We start from the raw sequence: 27,408 nt of genomic DNA, 5'->3' as shown, positions 1-27,408 counted from the left end.
ATGACAATCCCCAGACTGGAACTTGCTGCAGCAACATTGGCAGTGCGAGTGGACAGGATGTTAAAGTTGGAGCTCCAGATTGAACTTGAGGAGTCAACTTTTTGGACGGACAGCCAGTCTGTGCTAAAATACATCCGCAATGATACCAAGAGATTCCATACCTTTGTGGCTAATAGGGTTGCTATGATCCGTGACCTATCGAAAGCAAAACAGTGGAGGTATTTGAACTCAAAACACAACCCAGCCGATGATGCCTCAAGAGGATTATACGTTGAAATGTTCCTGAACTCAAAGAGATGGCATAAAGGACCAGAATTCCTGGAGAAACCAGAAACTCAATGGCCGAAAGTCCCCGAGGAGCTTGGCTCCATCCCTCCGGATGATCCAGAGGTGAGAAAAGACGTAATCGTAAACCATACAAGTGTGGAAGAAAAGAGTCCAACCAGCAAACTGATTGAGTACTATTCAACATGGAACAGCTTGAAGAAAGCAGTTGCCTGGATGCTGAAACTGAAGAAACGTCTTCTACAGTTAAGCCAGAAAAGGAAAATTATCTCTCAAACTGGTCCAGATCAGAGTCTGACAAACTCACTGAAGGAACAAATTGACAAGTTGAAACTGACGTTTGGAAAAGAAAGTCTGTCTGTATGACCTAGATGAAGCAGAAAAGGTCATCATTCGATTTGAACAACGACAGCACTTTAAACAAGACATTGCACTAATTGTGAAAGGAAAACAATGTGCCAAGAGAAGTGGCTCAATCTGTAAGCTTGATCCAATTGTTGACAATGGCATTCTGAGAGTAGGAGGAAGGTTAAGCAAAGCTGCTATGCCTACGGAACTAAAGAATCCTATGATCCTGCCCAAAGACTCCTACATCTCTAGACTGATCTTACTCCACATCCATGAGCAGGTTGGCCACTCTGGGAGAGGTCACATGCTTTCTAGACTTCGCCAGCGATATTGGATACCCTGTGCCAACTCTTTAGCAAGGAAGATCCTTAAGAGCTGTGTCTTTTGCAGGCGGATGCAAGCTAGAGCTGGAGAACAGAAGATGGCCGACCTTCCACAAGATCGGGTGTCACCTGATTTGCCGCCTTTCACCCATGTGGGCATAGATTACTTCGGCCCCATAGAGGTGAAGCGAGGCCGCGTTCATGTGAAGCGTTATGGTGTGATCTTTACTTGCCTTGTGAGTCGAGCTGTCCATCTTGAAGTTGCTAGTTATCTGGATACTGATTCCTGCATCAATGCCCTGCGCAGGTTCATCTTGTCGAAGGGGCCCAGTAACAAGTATCAGAACAGACAATGGCACCAACTTTGTTGGAACACACAGAGAGCTAGGAGAAGCTATGAAAGAGCTGGATCACAACAAGATTCAAAAAGAATTACTGAAGGAAGGAGTGACATGGTCATTCAACCCTCCCTCTGGAGCCCACCATGGGGGGGTATGGGAGAGGTTGATCCGACTGGTGAAAAAGATTCTCTATTCAGTCCTTAAAGAGCAAGTACTGGATGATGAGGCTTTGCAGACAGCCTTGTGTGAAGTTGAGGCGATTATGAATGACAGACCAATCACTACTGTAACAAATGACCCTAATGATCTAGAACCCCTGACTCCGAACCATCTGCTTCATCTGAAGGCTAAGCCAGTCCTGCCACCAGGACTATTCCAGAGAAGCGACCTATACTCACGAAGGAGATGGAAGCAAGTACAATATATCACTGACCTCTTCTGGAAGAGATGGATCAGGGAGTATCTTCCACTTATGCAGGAGCGGAACAAGTGGAACAAAACTAAGAGAAACTTCAGTCCTGGTGACCTCGTGGTCATCGTCGATGACACCGCCCCAAGGAACTCTTGGCTAATGGGGCGTGTGGTGGAGGCTTTGCCAGGGGCCGAAGGTCTTGTCCGGAGCGTCATGGTTAAGACTAAGACCAATATCTTACAGAGACCTATCAATAAACTCTGTCTGCTCCTTGAGGCGACGGAGTGACACGCACACACACACACACACACACACAGTGCTCCATCTTAGAATCACGTGCACCTCTGATTCGTTGATGTCGTACTCTTACATTCTTTGATGTCATACATTTTTGGATGTCAAACTCTTGACATTTTTTGAAGTTGAACACCTTTACACTTCAACTCAGACTGAGATCTATGGACTATTTTCCTATATGGTACCTTGTATATTTGTATATAGCTATGAACTGCAATAGTGCTCTGGTATAGAATGTTTTGTGTATTGGCTCTACGTTTGAATTTAAAGTAATTGTTGTGCATTCAGTGCAGTCAACAATTAGGGGCCGGTATGTTAGAGCCGATTTGGACATATTTGTATAAAAGACCGAACATATGGAGCTCCATGTATATTTGTGTAAATATATTAAATATTAATGTAAATGATGAAATATTAGGTACGTACCTTTCTGATTTATATTTACCCGATTGAGATATATTAATTTGTTGTTAGTGTAACTCGGCCATTTGGCCCCCCTCTTGCCTGTTCATTGTATTGTGGTAAGTGTGTTAGGATAAAGGCAGGAAGTTGGGCCTTCGGGAGAAGGAGTCCTTGCTAGATGCGGGAGCGGTATAGTTTTTTGACCATACAGACATACAGACATACAGACATGTCATAATATGTATTTTCCATATCAAGTATTTTGTGCTTTAAGTTGATTGGAGAATCATTTATTTGTTAGATATAAGAAGAATAAACATTTTTGTTGCACCATATCCCTGGATGTCATGGAATGTTTGGCCGTTTGGAAACCTTGAGTGTGGACTGTATGCGTACCAAACAACCCCGCTTCAGGCTTGGGCAGTGGCTATGGTAAAGAGGAAAGGAAGCCACTACAAATACCTTACTGTGATTGTTTTCAATTAAAATGGTCAAAAAAACAAACAATAGCTTCTTAGCGAAGAGCAATTACTCCAGCAAGAATGTAGCTAGGCCTGTTTTTGTTTGGGAGTGGACTGAGTAGAGAGGAGACGTTTGGAACTCTTTCTTATCTGTCAGTTAACTGATTTACCGCCTGGTGTCGTGTCACCCGGGAGGACAAACCATTATCCCACCAAGCTGGGCTGAAATTTCAGCCTTTTCAAACAGCTATTACACTAAAATGGCATTATCATCATTTTCACAGTATTATCCCAACCTCCTAGTGTGTAAATATAGAATTCAACTCATTTGAAATACAACTGCCGAAGCTACAATCTGTTCCCTTCCCCTTCCCCTGTTTTCACCCTGGTAGTTAGGATTCCACACATTTTTAAAAATGTTTTTGTTGTTGCTGTTGACCCATAATAGTCAAATTTTAACTGGTAGATTAATTCAACATAGTCTGACGGTGCCATTGAGTTCATCTTTAAACTCAGGCCAATATATGAACTCTACAGTGGCATGTAGTTATTTCATACCTCTGATCAGATGATCTGCTGAAACCCCCAGCAGGGATGAACTCTGTCCCAAATGGCACCCTATTCCCTATTAAGTGCAGTACTTTTTAACCAGGGCTCTGGTCCAAAGTGTGCACTATATGGTGCCATTAGAGACGCTGACATGGTCCAGAGAGGCAGATAGGGGTCGCTTTAGGCTAATTGTTCTGAGAGCTCCAGTGTCTTCTCCTTTCCATAAATAACACTGCTACAGAACACAAAAGGACCGGCAATTTTACCCCCCCCATCTCCATGAAAGCTGCTTGTCTCCGTTTTGCAGAGAAGTAGTAGTTTTGTCAGTTCTGTGTTTAGTACGTTGAATGGATTATCTGTGGTCTTGATAGAGCTACACTAACTTCTGCTGAGCGTGAGACTCTCCCATTCATGTTCAATGAAACCTTGGCATAGGAGGCTCAAGTGGCTCATCGTAAAAATTCGCTACGCTGGTCTGTTACTCCTCAGTGTGTTAATGCTGGTCTGTTACTCCTCAGTGTGTTAATGCTGGTCTGTTACTCCTCAGTGTGTTAATGCTGGTCTGTTACTCCTCAGTGTGTTAATGCTGGTCTGTTACTCCTCAGTGTGTTAATGCTGGTCTGTTACTCCTCAGTGTGTTAATGCTGGTCTGTTACTCCTCAGTGTGTTAATGCTGGTCTGTTACTCCTCAGTGTGTTAATGCTGGTCTGTTACTCCTCAGTGTGTTAATGCTGGTATGTTACTCCTCAGTGTGTTAATGCTGGTCTGTTACTCCTCAGTGTGTTAATGCTGGTCTGTTACTCCTCAGTGTGTTAATGCTGGTCTGTTACTCCTCAGTGTGTTAATGCTGGTCTGTTACTCCTCAGTGTGTTAATGCTGGTCTGTTACTCCTCAGTGTGTTAATGCTGGTCTGTTACTGCTCAGGGTGTTAATGCTGGTCTGTTACTCCTCAGTGTGTTAATGCTGGTCTGTTACTCCTCAGTGTGTTAATGCTGGTATGTTACTCCTCAGGGTGTTAATGCTGGTATGTTACTCCTCAGGGTGTTAATGCTGGTCTGTTACTGCTCAGGGTGTTAATGCTGGTCTGTTACTGCTCAGGGTGTTAATGCTGGTCTGTTACTGCTCAGGGTGTTAATGCTGGTCTGTTACTGCTCAGGGTGTTAATGCTGGTCTGTTACTGCTCAGGGTGTTAATGCTGGTCTGTTACTGCTCAGTCTGTTAATGCTGGTCTGTTAATGCTGGTCTGTTACTGCTCAGTGTGTTAATGCTGGTCTGTTAATGCTGGTCTGTTACTCCTCAGTGTGTTAATGCTGGCCTGTTAATGCTGGTGTGTTACTGCTCAGGGTGTTAATGCTGGTCTGTTACTGCTCAGGGTCTTAATGCTGGTCTGTTACTGCTCAGGGTCTTAATGCTGGTCTGTTACTGGTCAGTGTTAATGCTGGTCTGTTACTGGTCAGGGTGTTAATGCTGGTCTGTTACTGCTCAGGGTGTTAATGCTGGTCTGTTACTGCTCAGGGTCTTAATGCTGGTCTGTTACTGCTCAGGGTCTTAATGCTGGTCTGTTACTGGTCAGTGTGTTAATGCTGGTCTGTTACTGGTCAGTGTGTTAATGCTGGTCTGTTACTGGTCAGTGTGTTAATGCTGGTCTGTTAATGCTGGTCTGTCAATGCTGGTCTGTCAATGCTGGTCTGTCAATGCTGGTCTGTTACTGCTGATCTGTTAATGCTGGTCTGTTACTGCTCAGTGTGTTAATGCTGGTCTGTTAATGCTGGTCTGTTACTCCTCAGTGTGTTAATGCTGGTCTGCTGTGTCTCCAGGTGGACGAGGAACTAGAGGCTCTGCTGGAGAACGGGGAGGGTCTGTATGATGAGAAGGAGGTGGTGTCTCTCTGCAGGCTGATGGTCAGAGTGGAGACCATGGAGCAGAAACTCATCTGCCTCAAACTTATACAAGTAAGCACACCTGACCCCCCACCGCCAATGAACACTGGCTGTCTGGGATGGTCCTGATCATTTATAGTGCACTATACTTATAGATGTATATATTTATAGGCCCTGGTCATTTATAGTGCACTATACTTATAGATGTATATATTTATAGGTCCTGGTCATTTATAGTGCACTATACTTATAGATGTATATATTTATAGGCCCTGGTCATTTATAGTGCACTATACTTATAGATGTATATATTTCTAGGCCCTGGTCATTTATAGTGCACTATACTTATAGATGTATATATTTCTAGGCCCTGGTCATTTATAGTGCACTATACTTATAGATGTATATATTTCTAGGCCCTGGTCATTTATAGTGCACTATACTTATAGATGTATATATTTCTAGGCCCTGGTCATTTATAGTGCACTATACTTATAGATGTATATATTTCTAGGCCCTGGTCATTTATAGTGCACTATACTTATAGATGTATATATTTATAGGCCCTGGTCATTTATAGTGCACTATACTTATAGATGTATATATTTATAGGCCCTGGTCATTTATAGTGCACTATACTTATAGATGTATATATTTCTAGGCCCTGGTCATTTATAGTGCACTATACTTATAGATGTATATATTTCTAGGCCCTGGTCATTTATAGTGCACTATACTTATAGATGTATATATTTATAGGCCCTGGTCATTTATAGTGCACTATACTTATAGATGTATATATTTATAGGCCCTGGTCATTTATAGTGCACTATACTTATAGATGTATATATTTATAGGCCCTGGTCATTTATAGTGCACTATACTTATAGATGTATATATTTATAGGCCCTGGTCATTTATAGTGCACTATACTTATAGATGTATATATTTATAGGCCCTGGTCATTTATAGTGCACTATACTTATAGATGTATATATTTCTAGGCCCTGGTCATTTATAGTGCACTATACTTATAGATGTATATATTTCTAGGCCCTGGTCATTTGGGACCAACATTTTATTTCAGTTGCTTGTTTGTTTATTTTGGTATCCCTCTGAATCAGTTTGTCACACGTGTATGTGACAAAATGTGATTTCATAAGTTGTTATATTGTGTGGAGGGTTTCTCTACCATAATGTTGACTTGGTGGTTGTGTATGAACAGGATACCCAGAGCCCATCCTGTCTGAAGCAGTTCCTGGACCATCACGGTCTGTCTCTACTGTGGATCTTCATGGTGGAGCTCTCTGAAGCCAAGGGCAACACTGTCAACAACATCAAACTGCAGTTTCAGGTGACAATTAAATCCGTTCGGGGTCCAAAAAAATGTATATTTTAATGTCTGTTGCTCATCCCTCACACTTGTGATCATGACAACCATGATCACTGAATCTATATGAGAATGCACTTTAGAATAAACCAATTCAGATTGAATTAAAACAAAGGGCCTAGGAATATCAAAACAAGGTGTGTGTGTTGTAACCAACTGAATATTCCCTGTGTCTCCAGATCATGAAGACCCTGTCAGCGCTGCCTATCTCCACTAAGAACATGTTGGAGGAGAGTCATGTCCTGAGCCTCATCCAGCGCTGGGCCCAAACACACTCCATCCCCCAGGCCCCCGGGGCCGAACAGGACGGCTACTCCAGTGAGAACATGTCTCGCGCCCAGACCCCTCTCAACACTCCCGATGGCTCCTCTGCCTCCGTCGCCAAACTGGGCCCTGAGTTGGACAGCGACACTCCCAAACGGGCCGTTTACCGTCGCCTCAAGATCAGCGAGAACAGCCTGGACAGCGCCATGTCGGACGCCAGCAAGGCCTCGGATGGTAAGGAGGAGGAAGAGGAGGATGAAGAGATGGAGGACGAGGAGGTCTCGCGATCTGAGCCTCCAGTGGAGAGCAGCAAACGGTCCAAGACAGAGCTGGTGGTTGAGGTCCAGGCTCAGACTCCCACAACGGAGGAGCTGACAGAAGAGCTGGTGGTTGAGGTCCAGGCTCAGACTCCCACAACGGAGGAGCTGACAGAAGAGCTGGTGGTTGAGGTCCAGGCTCAGACTCCCACAACGGAGGAGCTGACAGAAGAGCCAGTCACAGAGCTGGTGGTTGAGGTCCAGGCTCAGACTCCCACAATGGAGGAGCTGCCAGAAGAGCCAGTCACAGAGCTGGTGGTTGAGGTCCAGGCTCAGACTCCCACAATGGAGGAGCTGACAGAAGAGCCAGTCACAGAGCTGGTGGTTGAGGTCCAGGCTCAGACTCCCACAACGGAGGAGCTGACAGAAGAGCCAGTCACAGAGCTGAAGGAGACACCAGAGGAGGTGGTGGAGACCATGGAGATCACAGAACCCCAAGCGGAGAGCCAAGACGCTACAGATCAGGAGGAGGTGAATGAGAAGGGCGGTGACGAGGAGGTGAAAGACGAGAGGAGTGAGGGACAGAAGGAGAGCAGAGAGGAGGAGGAGCAGCAGCAGGCAAGTCAGTCAGTGGAGGAGAGGGAGGTTGTGGCAGGAGAGCAGGCCAACGTGGAGGTCCAGGAATCATCACATATTCAGACGGAAGTTACTGAGACCCCTTCAGCAGAGCAGCCTGCCGAGGAGAAGGAAGAGGAGACCACCACAGCAGAGACTGGGACTGAAGATACAGAAAAGGCTCCAGGCAGCCAGGAACATCCAGGCCAGGTGGCCCCCGAGGGTCCCCCGGAGGTGGCCCCTGGCACTGAGGACGCTGCCCAGGTAGTGACCCCTGCCTCGGAGGCCCCTCCACCTCCCTCTCCGGTGGTCCCCGTGGAGCCTGCGGCGGTGGGGACACCCTCGCAGGATGAGGAGGAGGGTGTGTCTGATGTAGAGAGCGAGAGGAGCCAGGAAGCCCTGCTCAGTGCTGTGGATATAGGAGACATGGCTGCTAGGCTGCTGGACAGCTGGAAGGACCTGAAGGCAAGGACAAACACTGATCAATAAATAAACACACATAGAGTTTATTGTTATTTACATGTGTGCTGTGTGACTCATCCTTCAGGAGGTGTACAGGATCCCCAAGAAGAGCCAGGTGGAGAAAGAGATACACGGTAGGCCTCTGCCCCTCTCTCCTGCTCTTTCTCTCACCAGGTCTGTGTCCACACCTGTTACAGTGTCACGTTTTATTTTCAACAGTGCTGACAGCCTACCGTTGGTGTGAGGCTTTAACCTGTTTCGATTGTTCCACGTATACAGATCGTAGTCGAGACCGAGACGCCGCCCAGGCTCGCACCCAATCCGGCAGCCGGGAACGTGAGAGGGAACGTGAGAGGGAACGTGAGAGGGAGCGGGACAGGGACAGGGAGAGGGACAGGGAACGAGATCGAGAACGAGAACGGGACAGGGAGCGTGACCGGGAGCGTGACAGAGAAAGGGACAGGGACTGGGAGAGAGACCGGGACAGAGACTGGGACAGAGACTCTGAGAAGACACCCCGCAGCACAGAGAGACGGAGGAGACGTGCCTCCACCTCCCCACCGCCCTCAGCATACGAGAGGAGCAGCAGGAGACAGGAGGACCGGTAGGACTGGCTAGAACACCAACATATAGACTGACTAGCTATGAATGATCACATGTCCTTGGACTGTAGGACTGGCTAGAACACCAACATATAGACTGACTAGCTATGAATGATCACATGTCCTTGGACTGTAGGACTGAATAGGGCACTAGGTAAAGGTAGTGTACTGAATAGGGTCCCATAGGGCTCTGGTTAAAAGTAGTGTACTGAATAGGGTCCCATAGGGCTCTGGTTAAAAGTAGTGTACTGAATAGGGTCTCATAGGGCACTAGGTAAAAGTAGTGTACTGAATAGGGTCCCATAGGGCTCTGGTTAAAAGTAGTGTACTGAATAGGGTCTCATAGGGCACTAGGTAAAAGTAGTGTACTGAATAGGGTCCCATAGGGCACTAGGTAAAAGTAGTGTACTGAATAGGGTCCCATAGGGCACTAGGTAAAAGTAGTGTACTGAATAGGGTCCCATAGGGCACTAGGTAAAAGTAGTGTACTGAATAGGGTCTCATAGGGCTCTGGTTAAAAGTAGTGTACTGAATAGGGTCTCATAGGGCTCTAGGTAAAAGTAGTGTACTGAATAGGGTCTCATAGGGCTCTGGTTAAAAGTAGTGTACTGAATAGGGTCCCATAGGGCTCTGGTTAAAAGTAGTGTACTGAATAGGGTCTCATAGGGCTCTGGTTAAAAGTAGTGTACTGAATAGGGTCTCATAGGGCTCTGGGTAAAAGTAGTTTACTGAATAGGGTCCCGTAGGTCTCTGGGTAAAAGTAGTGTACTGAATAGGGTCTCATAGGGCACTAGGTAAAGGTAGTGTACTGAATAGGGTCTCATAGGGCGCTGGGTAAAAGTAGTGTACTGAATAGGGTCCCATAGGGCTCTGGTTAAAAGTAGTGTACTATATAGGGAGCCATTTGGGACGCATACCAAAACTGTTGTTGACTTGTAGAAATGTCTGTTGTGTTGATCTCTGTAGACAGTAGTATTGACTGTGTGTTTCTAGGTTTGACCTGGCTAACAGCAGTAAGAAGACCCGTTCCATCACCAAGGAACGCACCAAGCTGTCCACAGAGGAGCGCAGGAAGCTGTTTGAGCAGGAGGTGGCCCAGCGCGAGGTCCAGAAACAACAACAACAACAGTTACAACAACATCAACAACAACAGTTACATCAACAACAACAGTTACAACAACATCAACAACAACAGTTACAACAACATCAACAACAACATCAACAACAACAGTTACAACAACAACAACAACAACAACAACAGTTACATCAACAGCGGCAGCAGCAGCTCCAGACTCTAGCCTACGATGCAGCCCTGACCTACAATACCAGCCCAGCTGGCTTCATCCACTACCCCCCCGGCTACCCCCTCCAGACCTACGTGGACCCCGTCAACCCCAACGCAGGCAAGGTGCTGCTGCCTACCCCTCCCGTGGAGCCCCTGGTCCCAGCCACTCTGGTCTTGGAGCAGACCCCTCCTCAGGCTCTGATCACCGAGCTGGGCATGACCTCTCCCTCCTCTACCTCCCAGCCCCCTCCAGTCTCCAACCTCTCCAGCATCTCCCAACACATCCACCAACCCACTAGGCCTCTGGAGCTCCACCCCGGCACCGCCCAGCAGTATGCCCAGCAGCCCAGCGTGGCGGGCCAGGACCCAGGTGGAGGCGTGCTGTCAGCCGTGTCAGCGCCCCCTCAGGTGCTTTACTTTTAGATTTCTCATCATTTTAACAGGGTTTTTTATTTTTTTTATTTATTGTAAAGTGACTTTCGGTGTTTTGAAAAGTGCTGTAAATAACATTCATTATTATTCATGGCTCCAGAGTGCTGCCATTGGTCTCATTTTGGTCCTTTTGACTTGACTGTGCGAGTAAACAGTTTTAATTGGCCGCATCGGTGCAAGTTGCAAATTCCGTCTGGTCCCCTAACTCCAAACGTCCTATATTATTGTTGTAGGTGTCGGCGGGCCAGGGGAGTTACGCCACGCTGTGGGACCCTACCACCCAGCAGGCTGTGACGGTACAGACCCAGGTAGCACCACAGTACCAGGTTGTCCCAGCACCACCTCCCACCCAGACAGCCATCTACTACCAGGGCCAGCCCTGTCAGACCATCTACAGTATCCCCACGGCCTATCCACAGGCTAACACACCTGTCCTGCAGGTAGGCACACACACTGCACAGTGTCCATGAACAATCAACACATATCGCCCTTCGTAGATAGAGGCTTTCAAACAACGCATGAAAAAAAGACCTGTTTCATGACTAGATCAGAAGGTCTCTCTCTGAGTATCTGTGTGATCTCTGTGTGATCTGTCAACCCTGTTCTGGCCAGGCCTACGCTGATCCGGCTGCCAACTACCTCCATGGTCAGCCGGTGTACACAGGTCACCAGCAAGGAGTGATGGTTCAGCAGGGGGGTACGGTCACTACCATCGTCACCTCACAGACTGTCCAGCAGGTAAGGCCTCCAGCCAGACCCAGACGCATGAACACTGATGAAATATATGCATTAATCGTTGTCCGTAGTTGTCTGTTAAAACTTCACACAAAGTCGATGACTTTCAGACGAGTTGCAGACTCACAAAGGTCGACATGTTGCGCATCCTCTCGGTTGTCCATCATCCGTCAGCGGATGACTCCTAAACTAAACAAAAACATTGTCTCACTACCTCATACACCACATCTGTCTGGCCGTACCCTTCCCCGAGCTACCACAAGGGGGAGGCAGTGTATCACCGTGACAGTCGTCTTGATTCTTGTCCAGCAGTTTCATACTATGTTTTTTATCATGATGAAGGCCTCATAAACAGTTGTTTTCTAACCACTGGAGAAAACTTCCTGCCTTTTCACCTGCCTCTTTTCCTCTGTGCAGGAGATGCCCAACACTCTGTTAGTCCCCAACAGTATGATAGACCTGCCCCCTCCCTCTCCTCCCAAACCCAAAACCATTGTTCTGCCCCCCAGCTGGAAGGTAGCACGGGACGGAGAGGGAAAGATCTACTATTATCACGTCATCACCAGGTAAGCTGCCTGTCTCTGCCCCGGGTCTTTGCCCCGGGTCTTTGCCCCGGGTCTCTGCCCCGAAGTCTCTGCCTGTCTGCTTTTGTGACTGTGTGTGTATCTGTCAGCTTGTCGGTCTGACTGCACATGTCTGACTAGCCCTGTGTGTCTGGCTGCGTTTGTCTGCCTGGGATTGTGTCTCTTACTGTGTATCTAACCCCTCCCTCCTACAGGCAGACTCAGTGGGATCCTCCCAGCAGCTGGGACGGGGTCAGTGAAGACTCTCACAGCTTAGACCACGAGGCTGAGATGGACCTGGGGACGCCCACCTACGACGAGAACCCCTCCAAGGTGACCTTTGACCCTGAAAACACACAGGCCAAGGCCTTTCAAATGCATCCTTCCTTCCTTGATATAATCACTAGCTAGGTTTCCAATTGGTGACAGATATCCAATTGGTGACAGATATCCAATTGGTGACAGATATCCAATTGGTGACAGATATCCAATCGGTGACAGATATCCAATCGGTGACAGATTCCATCCAATTGGTGACGAATATTCTAAAATCTGCATAAAAACCATTCTGTATTTTCCCCCCAGAGATGTTTCCATCAAATTGACTTGTTGCAGATGAAAGGCTGTGTGTGATGACAGTGTTCATATGAAATAATTTTTTCTTAACTGACTTGCCTAGTTAAATAAAGTTTTTAAATCCAAGTTAAATGGGTTTCTGTCTCATTTTCAACCCTATTGATGGTTTTAAATTCAAGTTAAATGGGTTTCCGTCTCATTTTCAACTCTATTGATGGTCTTCTCTGGATGTTTATTGGAAAGGAGCATCAAGCTCACCACCCTGTGAAGTGAATAATTTATTTCATCTGCAGCCTAATAAACTGCAGGCGTTCCTGACCAGTCGTAGTGGGAGGACCACACAACATGTCATCACATAACTCATGTTCTCATGTCTCACGGTTGAATCAGATTCACACAGGACTCTAGTCAAATGTAGTGCACTGTCCAGGGACTGCGGTGTCATTTGTCCACGGGACTATGGTCATACATGGTCAGCAGAGTTCCATACAGTCTTTTAGGTCCGAGCCCCTAGTGGTGTGAGTCTAGGAGTAGAAACCCTGCTATAATATCCATTACATTGCCTTGTAGTTTTTGGACACGAGAGGTTTTTCTAATAGATGATGGTGTGAAAAACAGATCTAGTCTAACTCATCGGTCTAGAAAGCCAAACTATTTGAGCTTGGTTTGCTTCCTGGAATGTCTGTGCTTGCGTGTAAAACATGATGATGGTGTTCCTCCCATCAGTTAATTGAAGATGTTAGAAAAGGGATTATTTTCAGCTGTGGTTCCTCTCCTGGGAGAGAAAATCACCCCCCCGAAGGGCCTCTAGTCTGGAGTGTCATACAGAGGCTACATCCTAAAATGGCACCCTATTCCCTACATAGTGCACCACTATCCTATGCGTCCTGGTCTAAAGTAGTGCACTACATAGGGGTGAGGGTTCCATTTGGGATGTAGACAGACACTATACCGCTAGCTGCAGATGCAGTTGATTTGATGCAGTGAATTACATCTTTTAAAAAGCTTCATCAACATCTGAAGGTAAGGGTGAACTAGGTTTAGGAGCTGTTAAATCAACCCACACATCTTCATCAACATCTGAAGGTAAGGATGAACTAGGTTTAGGAGCTGTTAAATCAACCCACACATCTTCATCAACATCTGAAGGTAAGGATGAACTAGGTTTAGGAGCTGTTAAATCAACCCACACATCTTCATCAACATCTGAAGGTAAGGGTGAACTAGGTTTAGGAGCTGTTAAATCAACCCACACATCTTCATCAACATCTGAAGGTAAGGGTGAACTAGGTTTAGGAGCTGTTAAATCAACCCACACATCTTCATCAACATCTGAAGGTAAGGGTGAACTAGGTTTAGGAGCTACAAGATCCAACCCACACATCTTCATCAACATCTGAAGGTAAGGGTGAACTAGGTTTAGGAGCTACAAGATCCAACCCACATATCTTCATCAACATCTGAAGGTAAGGATGAACTAGGTTTAGGAGCTGTTAAATCAACCCACACATCTTCATCAACATCTGAAGGTAAGGGTGAACTAGGTTTAGGAGCTACAAGATCCAACCCACACATCTTCATCAACATCTGAAGGTAAGGGTGAACTAGGTTTAGGAGCTGTTAAATCAACCCACACATCTTCATCAACATCTGAAGGTAAGGATGAACTAGGTTTAGGAGCTGTTAAATCAACCCACATATCTTCATCAACATCTGAAGGTAAGGGTGAACTAGGTTTAGGAGCTGTTAAATCAACCCACACATCTTCATCAACATCTGAAGGTAAGGGTGAACTAGGTTTAGGAGCTACAAGATCCAACCCACATATCTTCATCAACATCTGAAGGTAAGGGTGAACTAGGTTTAGGAGCTACAAGATCCAACCCACACATCTTCATCAACATCTGAAGGTAAGGGTGAACTAGGTTTAGGAGCTGTTAAATCAACCCACACATCTTCATCAACATCTGAAGGTAAGGGTGAACTAGGTTTAGGAGCTACAAGATCCAACCCACATATCATTCCTGCTCCGCTCTGCATTATTTGGTGTTTTACGTTGTACACCGAGGATATATTTTCAGAATTCTACATGTGGAGTCTCAATTTGGTATCTGTCCCATTTTGTGAATTCTTGGTTGGTGTGCGGACCCCAAACCTCACAACCATAAAGGGCAATGGTTTGATTCAAGTATATTTTTTTTTAGTCCGATCTTAATTGGTATGTTGAATTTAAGTTCCTTTTGATGGCAAAGAAGGCCCTTCTTGCCTTGTCTCTCAGATCGTTCACAGCTTTGTGGAAGTTACCTGTGGCGCTGATGTTTAGGCAGAGGTATGTCTAGTTTTTTGTGTGCTCTAGGACAAACGGTGTCTATATGTAATTTGTATTTTTGGTCTTGGCAACTGGACCTTTTTTGGAACACCATTATTTTTGTCTTACTGAGATTTTCTGTCGGGTCCCAGGTCTGACAGAATCTGTGCAAAAGATCTAGGTGCTGCTGTAGGCTCTCCTTGGTTGGGGACAGAAGCACCAGATCATCAGCAAACAGACATTTGACTTCAGATTCTAGTAGGGTGAGGCTGGGTGCTACAGACTGCTCTAGTGCCCTCGCCAATTCGTTGATGTATATGTTGAAGTGGGTGGGGCTTAAGCTGCATCCCTGTCTTAGCCCATGGCCCTGTGGAAAGAAATGTGTGTGTGTTGCCAATTTTATCACACTTGTTGTTTTGTGTACATGGATTTTATAATGTCGTATGTTTTTCCCCCAACACCACTTTCCATCAGTTTGTATAGCAGACCCTCATGCCAAATTGAGTGGAAGGCTTTTCTGAAATCAACAAAGCATGAGAAAACTGCCTTTGTTTAGGTTTGTTTGTCAAGTGGGGTGTGCAGGATGAATACGTGGTCTGTCGTACGGTAATTTGGTAAAAAGCCAATATGACATTTCCTCACTACATTGTTTTCAACTGAGGAAATGTACAAGTCTGCTGTTGATGATAATGCAGACGATTTTCCCAAGGTGGTTATTGACGCATATCAATTGGAATTTGTGGTCTGTATATTTTATCTTTTCATTTAGGATACTGTCAACACCACAGGCCTTTTTGGGTTGGAGGGTTTGTATTTTGTCCTGTAGTTCATTCAATGTAATTGGAGAATCCAGTGGGTTCTGGTAGTCTTTTAATAGTTGATTCTAAGATTTGTATTTGATCATGTATATGTTTTTGCTGTTCTTTGTTATAGAGCCAAAAGGATTGGAGAAGTGGTTTATCCACACATCTCTGTTTTTGGATAGATGGCTCTTCGTGTTGTTTCTTTAGCATTTTCCCAGAAGTGGTTAGATTCTATGCATTCTTCAATTACATTGAGCTGATTTCAGACGTGCTGTTCCTTCTTTTTCCGTAGTGTATTCCTGTACTGTTTTAGTGATTCACCATAGTGAAGGCGTAGGCTCAGGTTTTCTGGGTCTGTTTTTGGTTGGACAGGTTTCTCAATTTCTTTCTTTAGGTTTTTTTTTGCTTCATCAAACCATTTGTCATTGTTGCTACTTTTCTTAGGTTGTCTTGGCAGTTTTGATTTGATAGGGAAGCTGAGATATACTGTTTGTTTTCTACTGCCAAGGTTACATCTTCAGTATTACATTTTGTCCAGGCAGTTGTCTAACGGGTTGAATTTGCCTAATAGTTTTTTTGGTTCGGTTTCCACACTACTTTCCTTCCATCTATAGCATTTCTTAATATTATTCAGTTGCCTTGGCTTTGATGCTTCATGATTTGAGTATTGCTCTTTTTCGAATAGACTGTGATGTTGCTGCGATCTGATAGGGGTGTCAGTGGGCTGACTGTGAACTCTGAGAGAATGTGGGTTGAGGTCAGTGATAAAGTAGTCTACAGTACTACTGCCAAGAGATGAGCTATAGGTACCTACCATAGGAGTCTGGGTTGAGGTCAGTGATAAAGTAGTCTACAGTACTACTGCCAAGAGATGAGCTATAGGTACCTACCATAGGAGTCTGGGTTGAGGTCAGTGATAAAGTAGTCTACAGTACTACTGCTAAGAGATGAGCTATAGGTACCTACCATAGGAGTCTGGGTTGAGGTCAGTGATAAAGTAGTCTACAGTACTACTGCTAAGAGATGAGCTATAGGTACCTACCATAGGAGTCTGGGTTGAGGTCAGTGATAAAGTAGTCTACAGTACTACTGCTAAGAGATGAGCTGTAGGTACCTACCATAGGAGTCTGGGTTGAGGTCAGTGATAAAGTAGTCTACAGTACTACTGCCAAGAGATGAGCTGTAGGTACCTACCATAGGAGTCTGGGTTGAGGTCAGTGATAAAGTAGTCTACAGTATTACTGCCAAGAGATGAGCTGTAGGTGTACCTACCATAGGAGTCTGGGTTGAGGTCAGTGATAAAGTAGTCTACAGTATTACTGCCAAGAGATGAGCTGTAGGTGTACCTACCATAGGAGTCTGGGTTGAGGTCAGTGATAAAGTAGTCTACAGTACTACTGCCAAGAGATGAGCTATAGGTGTACCTACCATAGGAGTCTGGGTTGAGGTCAGTGATAAAGTAGTCTACAGTACTACTACCAAGAGATGAGCTATAGGTGTACCTACCATAGGAGTCTGGGTTGAGGTCAGTGATAAAGTAGTCTACAGTATGACTGCCAAGAGATGAGCTATAGGTGTACCTACCATAGGAGTCTGGGTTGAGGTCAGTGATAAAGTAGTCTACAGTACTACTGCTAAGAGATGAGCTATAGGTGTACCTACCATAGGAGTCTGGGTTGAGGTCAGTGATAAAGTAGTCTACAGTATTACTGTCAAGAGATGAGCTGTAGGTGTACCTACCATAGGAGTCTGGGTTGAGGTCAGTGATAAAGTAGTCTACAGTATTACTGCTAAGAGATGAGCTGTAGGTACCTACCATAGGAGTCTGGGTTGAGGTCAGTGATAAAGTAGTCTACAGTACTACTGCCAAGAGATGAGCTGTAGGTGTTCCTACCGTAGGAGTCCCCTCGAAGCCTACCATGGACTATGTGTATATACCCAGCGTGTGACAGAGCTGCAGGAGTTGACCCGTTTTGTTGGTTAGATTGTCGTAGTTGTGCCTAGGGGGTTATATGGATGGGTAAGGGAATGCTGTCACTTCCAGGTAGGTGTTTGTTGCCACAAATTAGTACATGTCCCTGGGCCTGGAAATGATTGATTTTCCCCCTCCAGGATGGAGAAGCTGTCTGCATTAAAGTATGGGTATTCTAGTAGGGGGGTATAGGTAGCACACAGCAGGACGTTTTTCTCTGTTTAGTTCATTTCCTTTTGAATTTCTAGCCAAATATAAAATGTTCCTGTTTTGATTAATTTAAGAGCGTGAGTTAGGTCTGCTCTATACCAAATAAGCAAAGCCCCTGAGACCCTTCCCTGTTTCACACCTGGTAGTTTGGTGGATGGGACTACCAGCTCTCTGTAACCAATGAGTCCATCTCTATACCCTGTTTTTTGTAGGATGACAATGTCTGTATTTCTTTAGTGAAGTCTGGGTTCCTGCTCTTTAGACCAAAGGCAGATGACCTCAGGCCTTGGTTATTCCAGGATGATATAGTGAAGGCTTTGTGTTCCATAAAGTGTCCAATGTTGTTAATCGTGTGGTTTGGCCTCAGACCAGTAAGTGTGAGCAGAACCTGCTGAGCATCTGGTACATGCCATTGGCTTGTTGAGGCCCTCTTTGTGGGAGTGGGGGGCATGGGGTGGGCAGGAGTGGCATAGGTCTGATCTGAGGGGGCCTATATGGGTTGTAGGAATGGTTATTATGCATTTCTCTCTTGAACTCTCGCTCGCTCGCTCTTTTCTGTCATTTGTTTCCCCTCTTCTTTGATCGTAATGGAAACCAGGTTTGTGGTTTCTTGGTTTAGCGTCTACGTACTGGGCCCTTTTGTCTCTGAGCTGAAATGTTTTCATATGTGTGTCTCCAGAGAGGGAGAGACCCTCTCTTTACGATGAGATGTCTCCATCTCTCTCTCTTTACGATGAGATGTCTCCATCTCTCTCTCTTTACGATGAGATGTCTCCATCTCTCTCTCTTTACGATGGGATGTCTCCATCTCTCTCTCTTTACGATGGGATGTCTCCATCTCTCTCTCTTTACGATGGGATGTCTCCATCTCTCTCTCTTTACGATGAGATGTCTCCATCTCTCTCTCTTTACGATGAGATGTCTCCATCTCTCTCTCTTTACGATGAGATGTCTCCATCTCTCTCTCTTTACGATGAGATGTCTCCATCTCTCTCTCTTTACGATGAGATGTCTCCATCTCTCTCTCTTTACGATGAGATGTCTCCATCTCTCTCTCTTTACGATGAGATGTCTCCATCTCTCTCTCTTTACGATGGGATGTCTCCATCTCTCTCTCTTTACGATGAGATGTCTCCATCTCTCTCTCTTTACGATGAGATGTCTCCATCTCTCTCTCTTTACGATGAGATGTCTCCATCTCTCTCTCTCTTTACGATGGGATGTCTCCATCTCTCTCTATTTACGATGGGATGTCTCCATCTCTCTCTCTTTACGATGGGATGTCTTCATCTCTCTCTCTTTACGATGGGATGTCTCCATCTCTCTCTCTTTACGATGAGATGTCTCCATCTCTCTCTCTTTACGATGGGATGTCTCCATCTCTCTCTATTTACGATGGGATGTCTCATCTCTCTCTCTTTACGATGGGATGTCTCATCTCTCTCTCTTTACGATGGGATGTCTCCATCTCTCTCTCTTTACGATGAGATGTCTCCATCTCTCTCTCTTTACGATGGGATGTCTCCATCTCTCTCTCTTTACGATGAGATGTCTCCATCTCTCTCTCTTTACGATGAGATGTCTCCATCTCTCTCTCTTTACGATGGGATGTCTCCATCTCTCTCTCTTTACGATGAGATGTCTCCATCTCTCTCTCTTTACGATGAGATGTCTCCATCTCTCTCTCTTTACGATGGGATGTCTCCATCTCTCTCTCTTTACGATGAGATGTCTCCATCTCTCTCTCTTTACGATGAGATGTCTCCATCTCTCTCTCTTTACGATGAGATGTCTCCATCTCTCTCTCTTTACGATGAGATGTCTCCATCTCTCTCTCTTTACGATGAGATGTCTCCATCTCTCTCTCTTTACGATGGGATGTCTCCATCTCTCTCTCTTTACGATGGGATGTCTCCATCTCTCTCTCTTTACGATGAGATGTCTCCATCTCTCTCTCTTTACGATGAGATGTCTCCATCTCTCTCTCTTTACGATGAGATGTCTCCATCTCTCTCTCTTTACGATGGGATGTCTCCATCTCTCTCTCTTTACGATGGGATGTCTCCATCTCTCTCTCTTTACGATGGGATGTCTCCATCTCTCTCTCTTTACGATGAGATGTCTCCATCTCTCTCTCTTTACGATGGGATGTCTCCATCTCTCTCTCTTTACGATGGGATGTCTCCATCTCTCTCTCTTTACGATGAGATGTCTCCATCTCTCTCTCTTTACGATGGGATGTCTCCATCTCTCTCTCTTTACGATGAGATGTCTCCATCTCTCTCTCTTTACGATGAGATGTCTCCATCTCTCTCTCTTTACGATGAGATGTCTCCATCTCTCTCTCTTTACGATGAGATGTCTCCATCTCTCTCTCTTTACGATGAGATGTCTCCATCTCTCTCTCTTTACGATGAGATGTCTCCATCTCTCTCTCTTTACGATGAGATGTCTCCATCTCTCTCTCTTTACGATGAGATGTCTCCATCTCTCTCTCTTTACGATGAGATGTCTCCATCTCTCTCTCTTTACGATGAGATGTCTCCATCTCTCTCTCTCTTTACGATGAGATGTCTCCATCTCTCTCTCTCTTTACGATGAGATGTCTCCATCTCTCTCTCTCTTTACGATGAGATGTCTCCATCTCTCTCTCTCTTTACGATGAGATGTCTCCATCTCTCTCTCTCTTTACGATGAGATGTCTCCATCTCTCTACGATGAGATGTCTCCATCTCTCTACGATGAGATGTCTCCATCTCTCTACGATGAGATGTCTCCATCTCTCTACGATGAGATGTCTCCATCTCTCTCTCTCTACGATGAGATGTCTCTCTCTCTCTCTCTCTTTACGATGGGATGTCTCTCTCTCTCTCTCTCTTTACGATGGGATGTCTCTCTCTCTCTCTCTTTACGATGGGATGTCTCCATCTCTCTCTCTTTACGATGAGATGTCTCCATCTCTCTCTCTCTTTACGATGAGATGTCTCCATCTCTCTCTCTCTTTACGATGAGATGTCTCCATCTCTCTCTCTCTTTACGATGGGATGTCTCTCTCTCTCTTTACGATGGGATGTTTCCATCTCTTTTTTTTATGATGGGATGTCGTTGGCCAATAAAAGCAATAGCTCAAGGACCATTTCCAACATGTCTTGATAGTGGTGCCTGTGTCTCTCTCTGTCTCTGTCTGTCTCTACTGACCAGGACCTGAAATGATAAACACTGAGTTTCTGACACCACTTAAATGTCTCTGGGGGGGCATCAACTGGCTACTGCCTGTCTCTGGGGGAGGGAGGGCATCAACTGTCTACTGCCTGTCTCTGGGGGAGGGAAGGCATCAACTGTCTACTGCCTGTCTCTGGGGGAGGGAGGGCATCAACTGTCTACTGCCTGTCTCTGGGGGAGGGAGGGCATCAACTGTCTACTGCCTGTCTCTGGGGGAGGGAAGGCATCAACTGTCTACTGCCTGTCTCTGGGGGAGGGAGGGCATCAACTGTCTACTGCCTGTCTCTGGGGGAGGGAGGGCATCAACTGTCTACTGCCTGTCTCTGGGGCTGGGGGAGGGAGGGCATCAACTGTCTACTGCCTGTCTCTGGGGCTGGGGGAGGGAGGGCATCAACTGTCTACTGCCTGTCTCTGGGGAAGGGCGGGCATCAACTGTCTACTGCCTGTCTCTGGGGGAGGGAGGGCATCAACTGTCTACTGCCTGTCTCTGGGGGAGGGAGGGCATCAACTGTCTACTGCCTGTCTCTGGGGGAGGGAAGGCATCAACTGTCTACTGCCTGTCTCTGGGGGAGGGAGGGCATCAACTGTCTACTGCCTGTCTCTGGGGGAGGGAGGGCATCAACTGTCTACTGCCTGTCTCTGGGGCTGGGGGAGGGAGGGCATCAACTGTCTACTGCCTGTCTCTGGGGCTGGGGGAGGGCATCAACTGTCTACTGCCTGTCTCTGGGGGAGGGAGGGCATCAACTGTCTACTGCCTGTCTCTGGGGGAGGGAGGGCATCAACTGTCTACTGCCTGTCTCTGGGGGAGGGAGGGCATCAACTGTCTACTGCCTGTCTCGGGCTGGGGGAGGGCATCAACTGTCTACTGCCTGTCTCTGGGGGGGCATCAACTGTCTACTGCCTGTCTCTGGGGGAGGGGGAGGGTGGGCATCAACTGTCTACTGCCTGTCTCTGGGGGAGGGCGGGCATCAACTGGCTACTGCCTGTCTCTGGGGGGGAGGCATCAACTGGCTACTGCCTGTCTCTGGGGGCATCAACTGGCTACTGCCTGTCTCTGGGGGCATCAACTGTCTACTGCCTGTCTCTGGGGGAGGGGGGGCATCAACTGTCTACTGCCTGTCTCTGGGGGAGGGAGGGCATCAACTGTCTACTGCCTGTCTCTGGGGGAGGGAGGGCATCAACTGTCTACTGCCTGTCTCTGGGGGGGGCATCAACTGTCTACTGCCTGTCTCTGGGGGGGGGCATCAACTGTCTACTGCCTGTCTCTGGGGGGGCATCAACTGTCTACTGCCTGTCTCTGGGGCTGGGGGAGGGCATCAACTATCTACTGCCTGTCTCTGGGGGAGGGAGGGCATCAACTGTCTACTGCCTGTCTCTGGGGGGCATCAACTATCTACTGCCTGTCTCTGGGGGAGGGGGGGCATCAACTGTCTACTGCCTGTCTCTGGGGGAGGGAGGGCATCAACTGTCTACTGCCTGTCTCTGGTGGAGGGAGGGCATCAACTGTCTACTGCCTGTCTCTGGGGGGGGCATCAACTATCTACTGCCTGTCTCTGGGGGGGCATCAAATGTCTACTGCCTGTCTCTGGGGGGGCATCAACTGTCTACTGCCTGTCTCTGGGGCTGGGGGAGGGCATCAACTATCTACTGCCTGTCTCTGGGGGGGCATCAAATGTCTACTGCCTGTCTCTGGGGGGGCATCAACTGTCTACTGCCTGTCTCTGGGGGGGCATCAACTGTCTACTGCCTGTCTCTGGGGGCATCAACTGTCTACTGCCTGTCTCTGGGGGGGCATCAACTGTCTACTGCCTGTCTCTGTGGCTGAGTAGGGTGGGTACTGTTAGCCGGAGAGGGAGCCCTGCCTTTATCCTGGCAGGATATCCCTGCTTTGTGTGGCTCCCTCCTTTCCTGTTGGAGGGGGCTGGTGACCAGGTGTGGCCTGCCTGCCTTCCCCACTGGCCTTGAAGTCCAGGACCTCGGCTCAACACCTGCCATGTTTCATCCATGGTCTCCATGCTGTGGCTGATACAGCCTCACTTCCTTTGATCTGGGCCTTTTAGCTCCAAGAAATGGCTGCCGCCTGCTGCTGTCTGCCACAGCTGAGAAAATGTCAGTAGCTATAACCCAGACAGACTGCTAGGCGACCGTTTAGATGAATCCACGGCCGAACTAAGCTAGTCAAACGAAACGTGACTGTTCTATAGACTGACATTTTCCTGACCTCTCTCTCGTGTGTGTGTGTGTGTGTGTTTCCACAGTTCTCTACTAAGACAGCAGAGGCAGACACATCCAGTGAGCTGGCCAAGAGGAGCAAGGAGACATTCCGGAAAGAGGTGAGTCAACGTCCATATCTCAGTCTTCCTGTGATTCCTCCTCACCTCCTCCTCAACTACACGTGGATACCTGCTCATCGAACATCTCATTCCAAAATCATGGGCATTAATATGGAGTTGGTCTCCCCCTTTGCTGCTATATCAGACTCCACTCTTCTGAGAACGCTTTCCACTCAATGTTGGAACATTGCTGCAGGGACAGATGTTGTTTTTTTTTTAAATCAAAGCTGCGTTTGCACATTTGACAAGTGGCTAAAAAAGTTACAAGTTAATGTCAAGCCCATCTGACTATGACTGAGATACGGGGTCGTTCCACCTAGCTAGCTAATGCACTTGTAAGTGGCTCTGGATAAGAGTGTCTGTTAAATGACTGAAATGTAATGAATGTCATCTCTACACGATCGATCTGACCTCCTATTTCCTGTGTTTAGATGTCACAGTTCATTGTGACCTGCTTGAATCCGTTCCGGAAACCAGACTGCAAACTGGGACGCATTGTCAACACCGAGGATTTCAAACACCTTGCCAGAAAGGTAGGGGGGGGTTGTGTGTGGAAAGCAATCATTTGGATATTTGTATTTTATTGTCTCAAACCATCGAAAACATGAACCTCTCCCAACAGTCAGAGTATTGAATTAAAGTCCTGGATAGCAATTAACTTCAAAGGATAAAGGTTTTCCCCTTCACATCTCACTAAAGCTCTTCCCCCAGACCAGAACTAAACGCCTGAACCTTCAGCTCACACTGCTTCTGCTTGTATCCCAAATGGCACCCTTTTCCAAAGTAGTGCACTATGTATTGAAAATGGTGCCATTTGGGACATTCTCTCTCTCACTCAATGCTCAGCCTGCATTATTCTTTTCAAAGGGCAATAAAGCTCTGTTTTTTTCCCCTCAAGTAGTTTTGAGTGTTTCTCTGGGTTGACAACCACAACTCGGTGGGGACTTGTTTAAATGGAGTGCCATTTGGACACACTACTACTCTTGAGCACATGGTCACAATAAACAAAAGCGAGGCCAAGTAAACTGGCATGTTCACATTTTTATTTAATACCGTGCAGAACAAACCCTTAAAGCAGAACCTCTTAAACTGGAGCGCTCGCTAACGTTTTGGATTGACTTGTTTTATAAAGAAAGCTGAGATTTTTGAGGACGCAGCCCTGACATTTGACTGTCTACATTTTTAGGAGGAGAACAAAGCTCATGAAATGGATCAGTCAGAATGAAAGCCTCATCTCTTCACAGTGTGACCTAACCTCCATTCTTCCTTTTGATGGAGCTAGTTTCACTTTTGTTGTTGCAGGGTTGTAAAATTCCCATAACTTTCCAGGTTTTCCAGAAATCATGTTTGGAAGATTCATGGAATCAGGACGGAATTAGCAGAAGATCCTGAATCCTCAAACCAGGATTCTAGAAAACTTGGGAATTATGGGAAAGTTACCCATTACCAATGTTGTTGTCAGGAGAAACCTCTTCCTTGTCTCCCCCTTTCTATTCCTCCAGCTAACTCACGGCGTGATGAACAAGGAGCTGAAGTCCTGTAAGAACCCAGAGGACCTGGAGTGCAACGAGAACGTCAAGCACAAGACCAAGGAGTACATCAAGAAATACATGCAGAAGTTCGGCAACATCTACCGGCCCAAAGAGGACACTGAGCTGGACTAACACTGCGTCTGACTGGAGGAACAGAACGGGGATCAAGACTTGAAAATATGATTAGGCTACAGTTGTTTGGGGCCCACAAACGGTGAAAGGAGACACACTGAAACCCAGATTAAAGTCAAGTCACGCTGGGAAACTGAACTGTGGAGGTGGGATCACTCCAGACACATATTTATGTTGACTAAGACTGTGTCTTAAACTGATGCCTTGAAGGCTTGCCGCCGGGCCCACTGACTAATGGGAGGGGACTAGTGGGAGGGGGGCGAGAATCATGACGAGGAGGGAGGTGTCTCCCAAGGGGCGGAGGCTCCAGGTGAAGTGTCCACAGAGAAGTGTGCGACACCTAGGCTGCGTCTCAACTAGCACCCTATTCTCTGTGCCCTATGTAGGGAATAGGGTGCTGTTTGGCACTCAGACCCAGAGAGGGGTGCTACATTGACCTATAGTGTCACTATCATGTTAGCTTTCTACATTTTTTTCCAGTTTAACTTTCTTACCTAACTAACAATGTTTTCAAATCTTATCTACATATTCTCTCTAGAACTCTTCCTCCTCTGTCTGAAAAGGATTCATGAAAGAGTCAGACATACCATCATTTTAAATTGCTCTTCAATGTTTTTCCACTGTTGGGATGTTGCTGTATGAAGTCCAGCAGTGGCAATTAACCAGTCAAAATGGATCTGTGTAAAGAAAGACAAAATCGCTGTTTGTCCATATGACTGGCTTTCCCCTGGTGCGCCCGCCCGCCACATCCCCAAGCCAGCCATTGACTCGACTAGGGTATCTGGTGCCCTCCCTGCCTTCAGACCACAATCCTCCGGAGCCTCTGTTGTTATATGAATGCTTGATGGAGGCTGGGTTCGGTTCGGATGGAGGCTGGGTTCGGTTCGGATGGAGGCTGGGTTCGGTCCGGATTGAGGCTGGGTTCGGTCCGGATGGAGGCTGGGTTCGGTCCGGATGGAGGCTGGGTTTTCGGTCCGGATGGAGGCTGGGTTCGGTCCGGATGGAGGCTGGGTTCGGTCCGGATGGAGGCTGGGTTCGGTCCGGATGGAGGCTGGGTTCGGTCCGGATGGAGGCTGGGTTCGGTCCGGATGGAGGCTGGGTTCGGTCCGGATGGAGGCTGGGTTCGGTTCGGATGGAGGCTGGGTTCGGTCCGGATGGAGGCTGGGTTCGGTCCGGATGGAGGCTGGGTTCGGTACTATCGTGCTGACTGGTGTACTTATGGGAATTCCTCCATGGCTACTTACCAAATAGCACCCTATTCCCTAAAAAGAGCACTACTTTAGACCAGGGCCCATAGGGGAATCCCAGAGTGCACTACTTTAGACCAGAGCTCTATGTAGGGAATAGTGTTCATTTGGGACATAGTCCATGTTCCAATGCTCCCTCCCTGAGTACATTTTTTTTTATATACAAAAATTGAAGAATGAACTTTATTATGAAGCTTGTTCTCTTCAGTGGGTCGGACGGACGGACGGACGACTTGGTGGTGAATAAGGAACAGCAGGGGACGGGGTTACTGATCAATGTTTTTGTCTTTAATTAACTTGTACTATGAAGTGAACAGGATTTGGATGCTATCAGACACATGATGCTTATGTGTCAGTCAGTCTGTCCCTCGTTCTGTTTCGACCCCCCTCCTCCACAATGGGGTGTGGCGTGGTCATTTTAACTCTTTTTTTTACTATTATAATTCCTTTAGACGGGCATCAGAGGCGCCTGTGCTGTCGTCTTGTTGCTACACAAGCTGTTTTACTCCTTAGTCTCCGGGGTAACAAGGTTTGTGTCCTGTCGTCAGGGTTACCGGTTCATAGGCTTGGGGTCGTTAATCCTTTAGGTAACTCTCACACCACCATTTAAATTGCATTAAAACCATGTTCAAACACACATGTATTATAGTGCTTTATATGTGAATATATTGAGAAATAGTTTGAGAATGTTTAGGTAAGGTGAGTCTTTGTGAAAGGATGGACTGTTGGTCCGTGATATAACCTGTCAATAGCCTGGTGTCAGTATACCAAACGCAGGTGAATGAAGGGGGGGGGGTCGAGGTGAGTACCCCTGTCTGCTCCAGCAGCTCAAATCAACACCTCCTTCCTCTGTAAGCTAAAGCCAGGATTCCACCGGTTCACAGCCTCTTGTTTGAATTTATTTTATTTTGGTGGTGGGGGTTGCAGCATTTTTCTGTTTTGTTTGTTTTGAGACTTTTTTTTTGTATGTACAAAGAGTTTCACCCCAACTCTACTGTAAGTACTGTGCAAGCACATTGTCATACTGAGTGTACAAACATTTTAAAAGAAAAATAAAGTTTTTGTAAAAATGTGTATTCCATTTTCAACTTGCACACTATTGAAATATTTCTATAGTTTACCCAGAACCAAATGAGAAGTACCTCCACTACATGGTTAGACACCCAGTAG

The 27,408-nt window shown here is 46.6% G+C and overlaps 1 protein-coding gene and 1 long non-coding RNA gene across 19 annotated transcripts; both read left to right on the top strand.

Annotated features, from left to right (window-relative positions):
• On the top strand, positions 1 to 25,951 carry LOC118370530 (histone-lysine N-methyltransferase SETD2). The gene is made up of 16 exons (XM_052504517.1): positions 1 to 390; positions 914 to 1,192; positions 1,644 to 1,925; positions 5,206 to 5,370; positions 6,524 to 6,652; positions 6,868 to 8,289; positions 8,372 to 8,420; positions 8,566 to 8,890; positions 9,882 to 10,581; positions 10,839 to 11,045; positions 11,218 to 11,343; positions 11,758 to 11,906; positions 12,119 to 12,236; positions 23,253 to 23,327; positions 23,759 to 23,860; positions 24,830 to 25,951. The coding sequence occupies exons 1-16, from the start codon at positions 1 to 3 to the stop codon at positions 24,989 to 24,991; spliced, it is 4,680 nt and encodes a 1,559-aa protein (XP_052360477.1). The 3' UTR covers positions 24,992 to 25,951.
• On the top strand, positions 12,600 to 19,077 carry LOC127920436 (uncharacterized). Of its 18 annotated transcripts, none has more exons than XR_008106282.1 (4): positions 12,600 to 13,817; positions 13,946 to 16,423; positions 16,576 to 17,008; positions 17,399 to 19,077. It is a non-coding gene; the product is annotated as an uncharacterized LOC127920436 (long non-coding RNA). The 18 variants fall into 18 exon arrangements; XR_008106273.1 differs by having other exon boundaries at positions 12,600 to 13,832; positions 13,961 to 16,423; XR_008106272.1 differs by having other exon boundaries at positions 12,600 to 13,896; positions 13,961 to 16,423.
• Positions 25,952 to 27,408: the final 1,457 nt, after the last annotated feature.

The sequence above is a fragment of the Oncorhynchus keta genome, unplaced genomic scaffold (genome assembly GCF_023373465.1).
Source record: "Oncorhynchus keta strain PuntledgeMale-10-30-2019 unplaced genomic scaffold, Oket_V2 Un_contig_19542_pilon_pilon, whole genome shotgun sequence".
In the NCBI taxonomy this organism is placed as follows: domain Eukaryota; kingdom Metazoa; phylum Chordata; class Actinopteri; order Salmoniformes; family Salmonidae; genus Oncorhynchus; species Oncorhynchus keta.
Note: the sequence above shows the minus strand (reverse complement) of the source record. Positions and strands in the feature narration are given on the sequence as shown.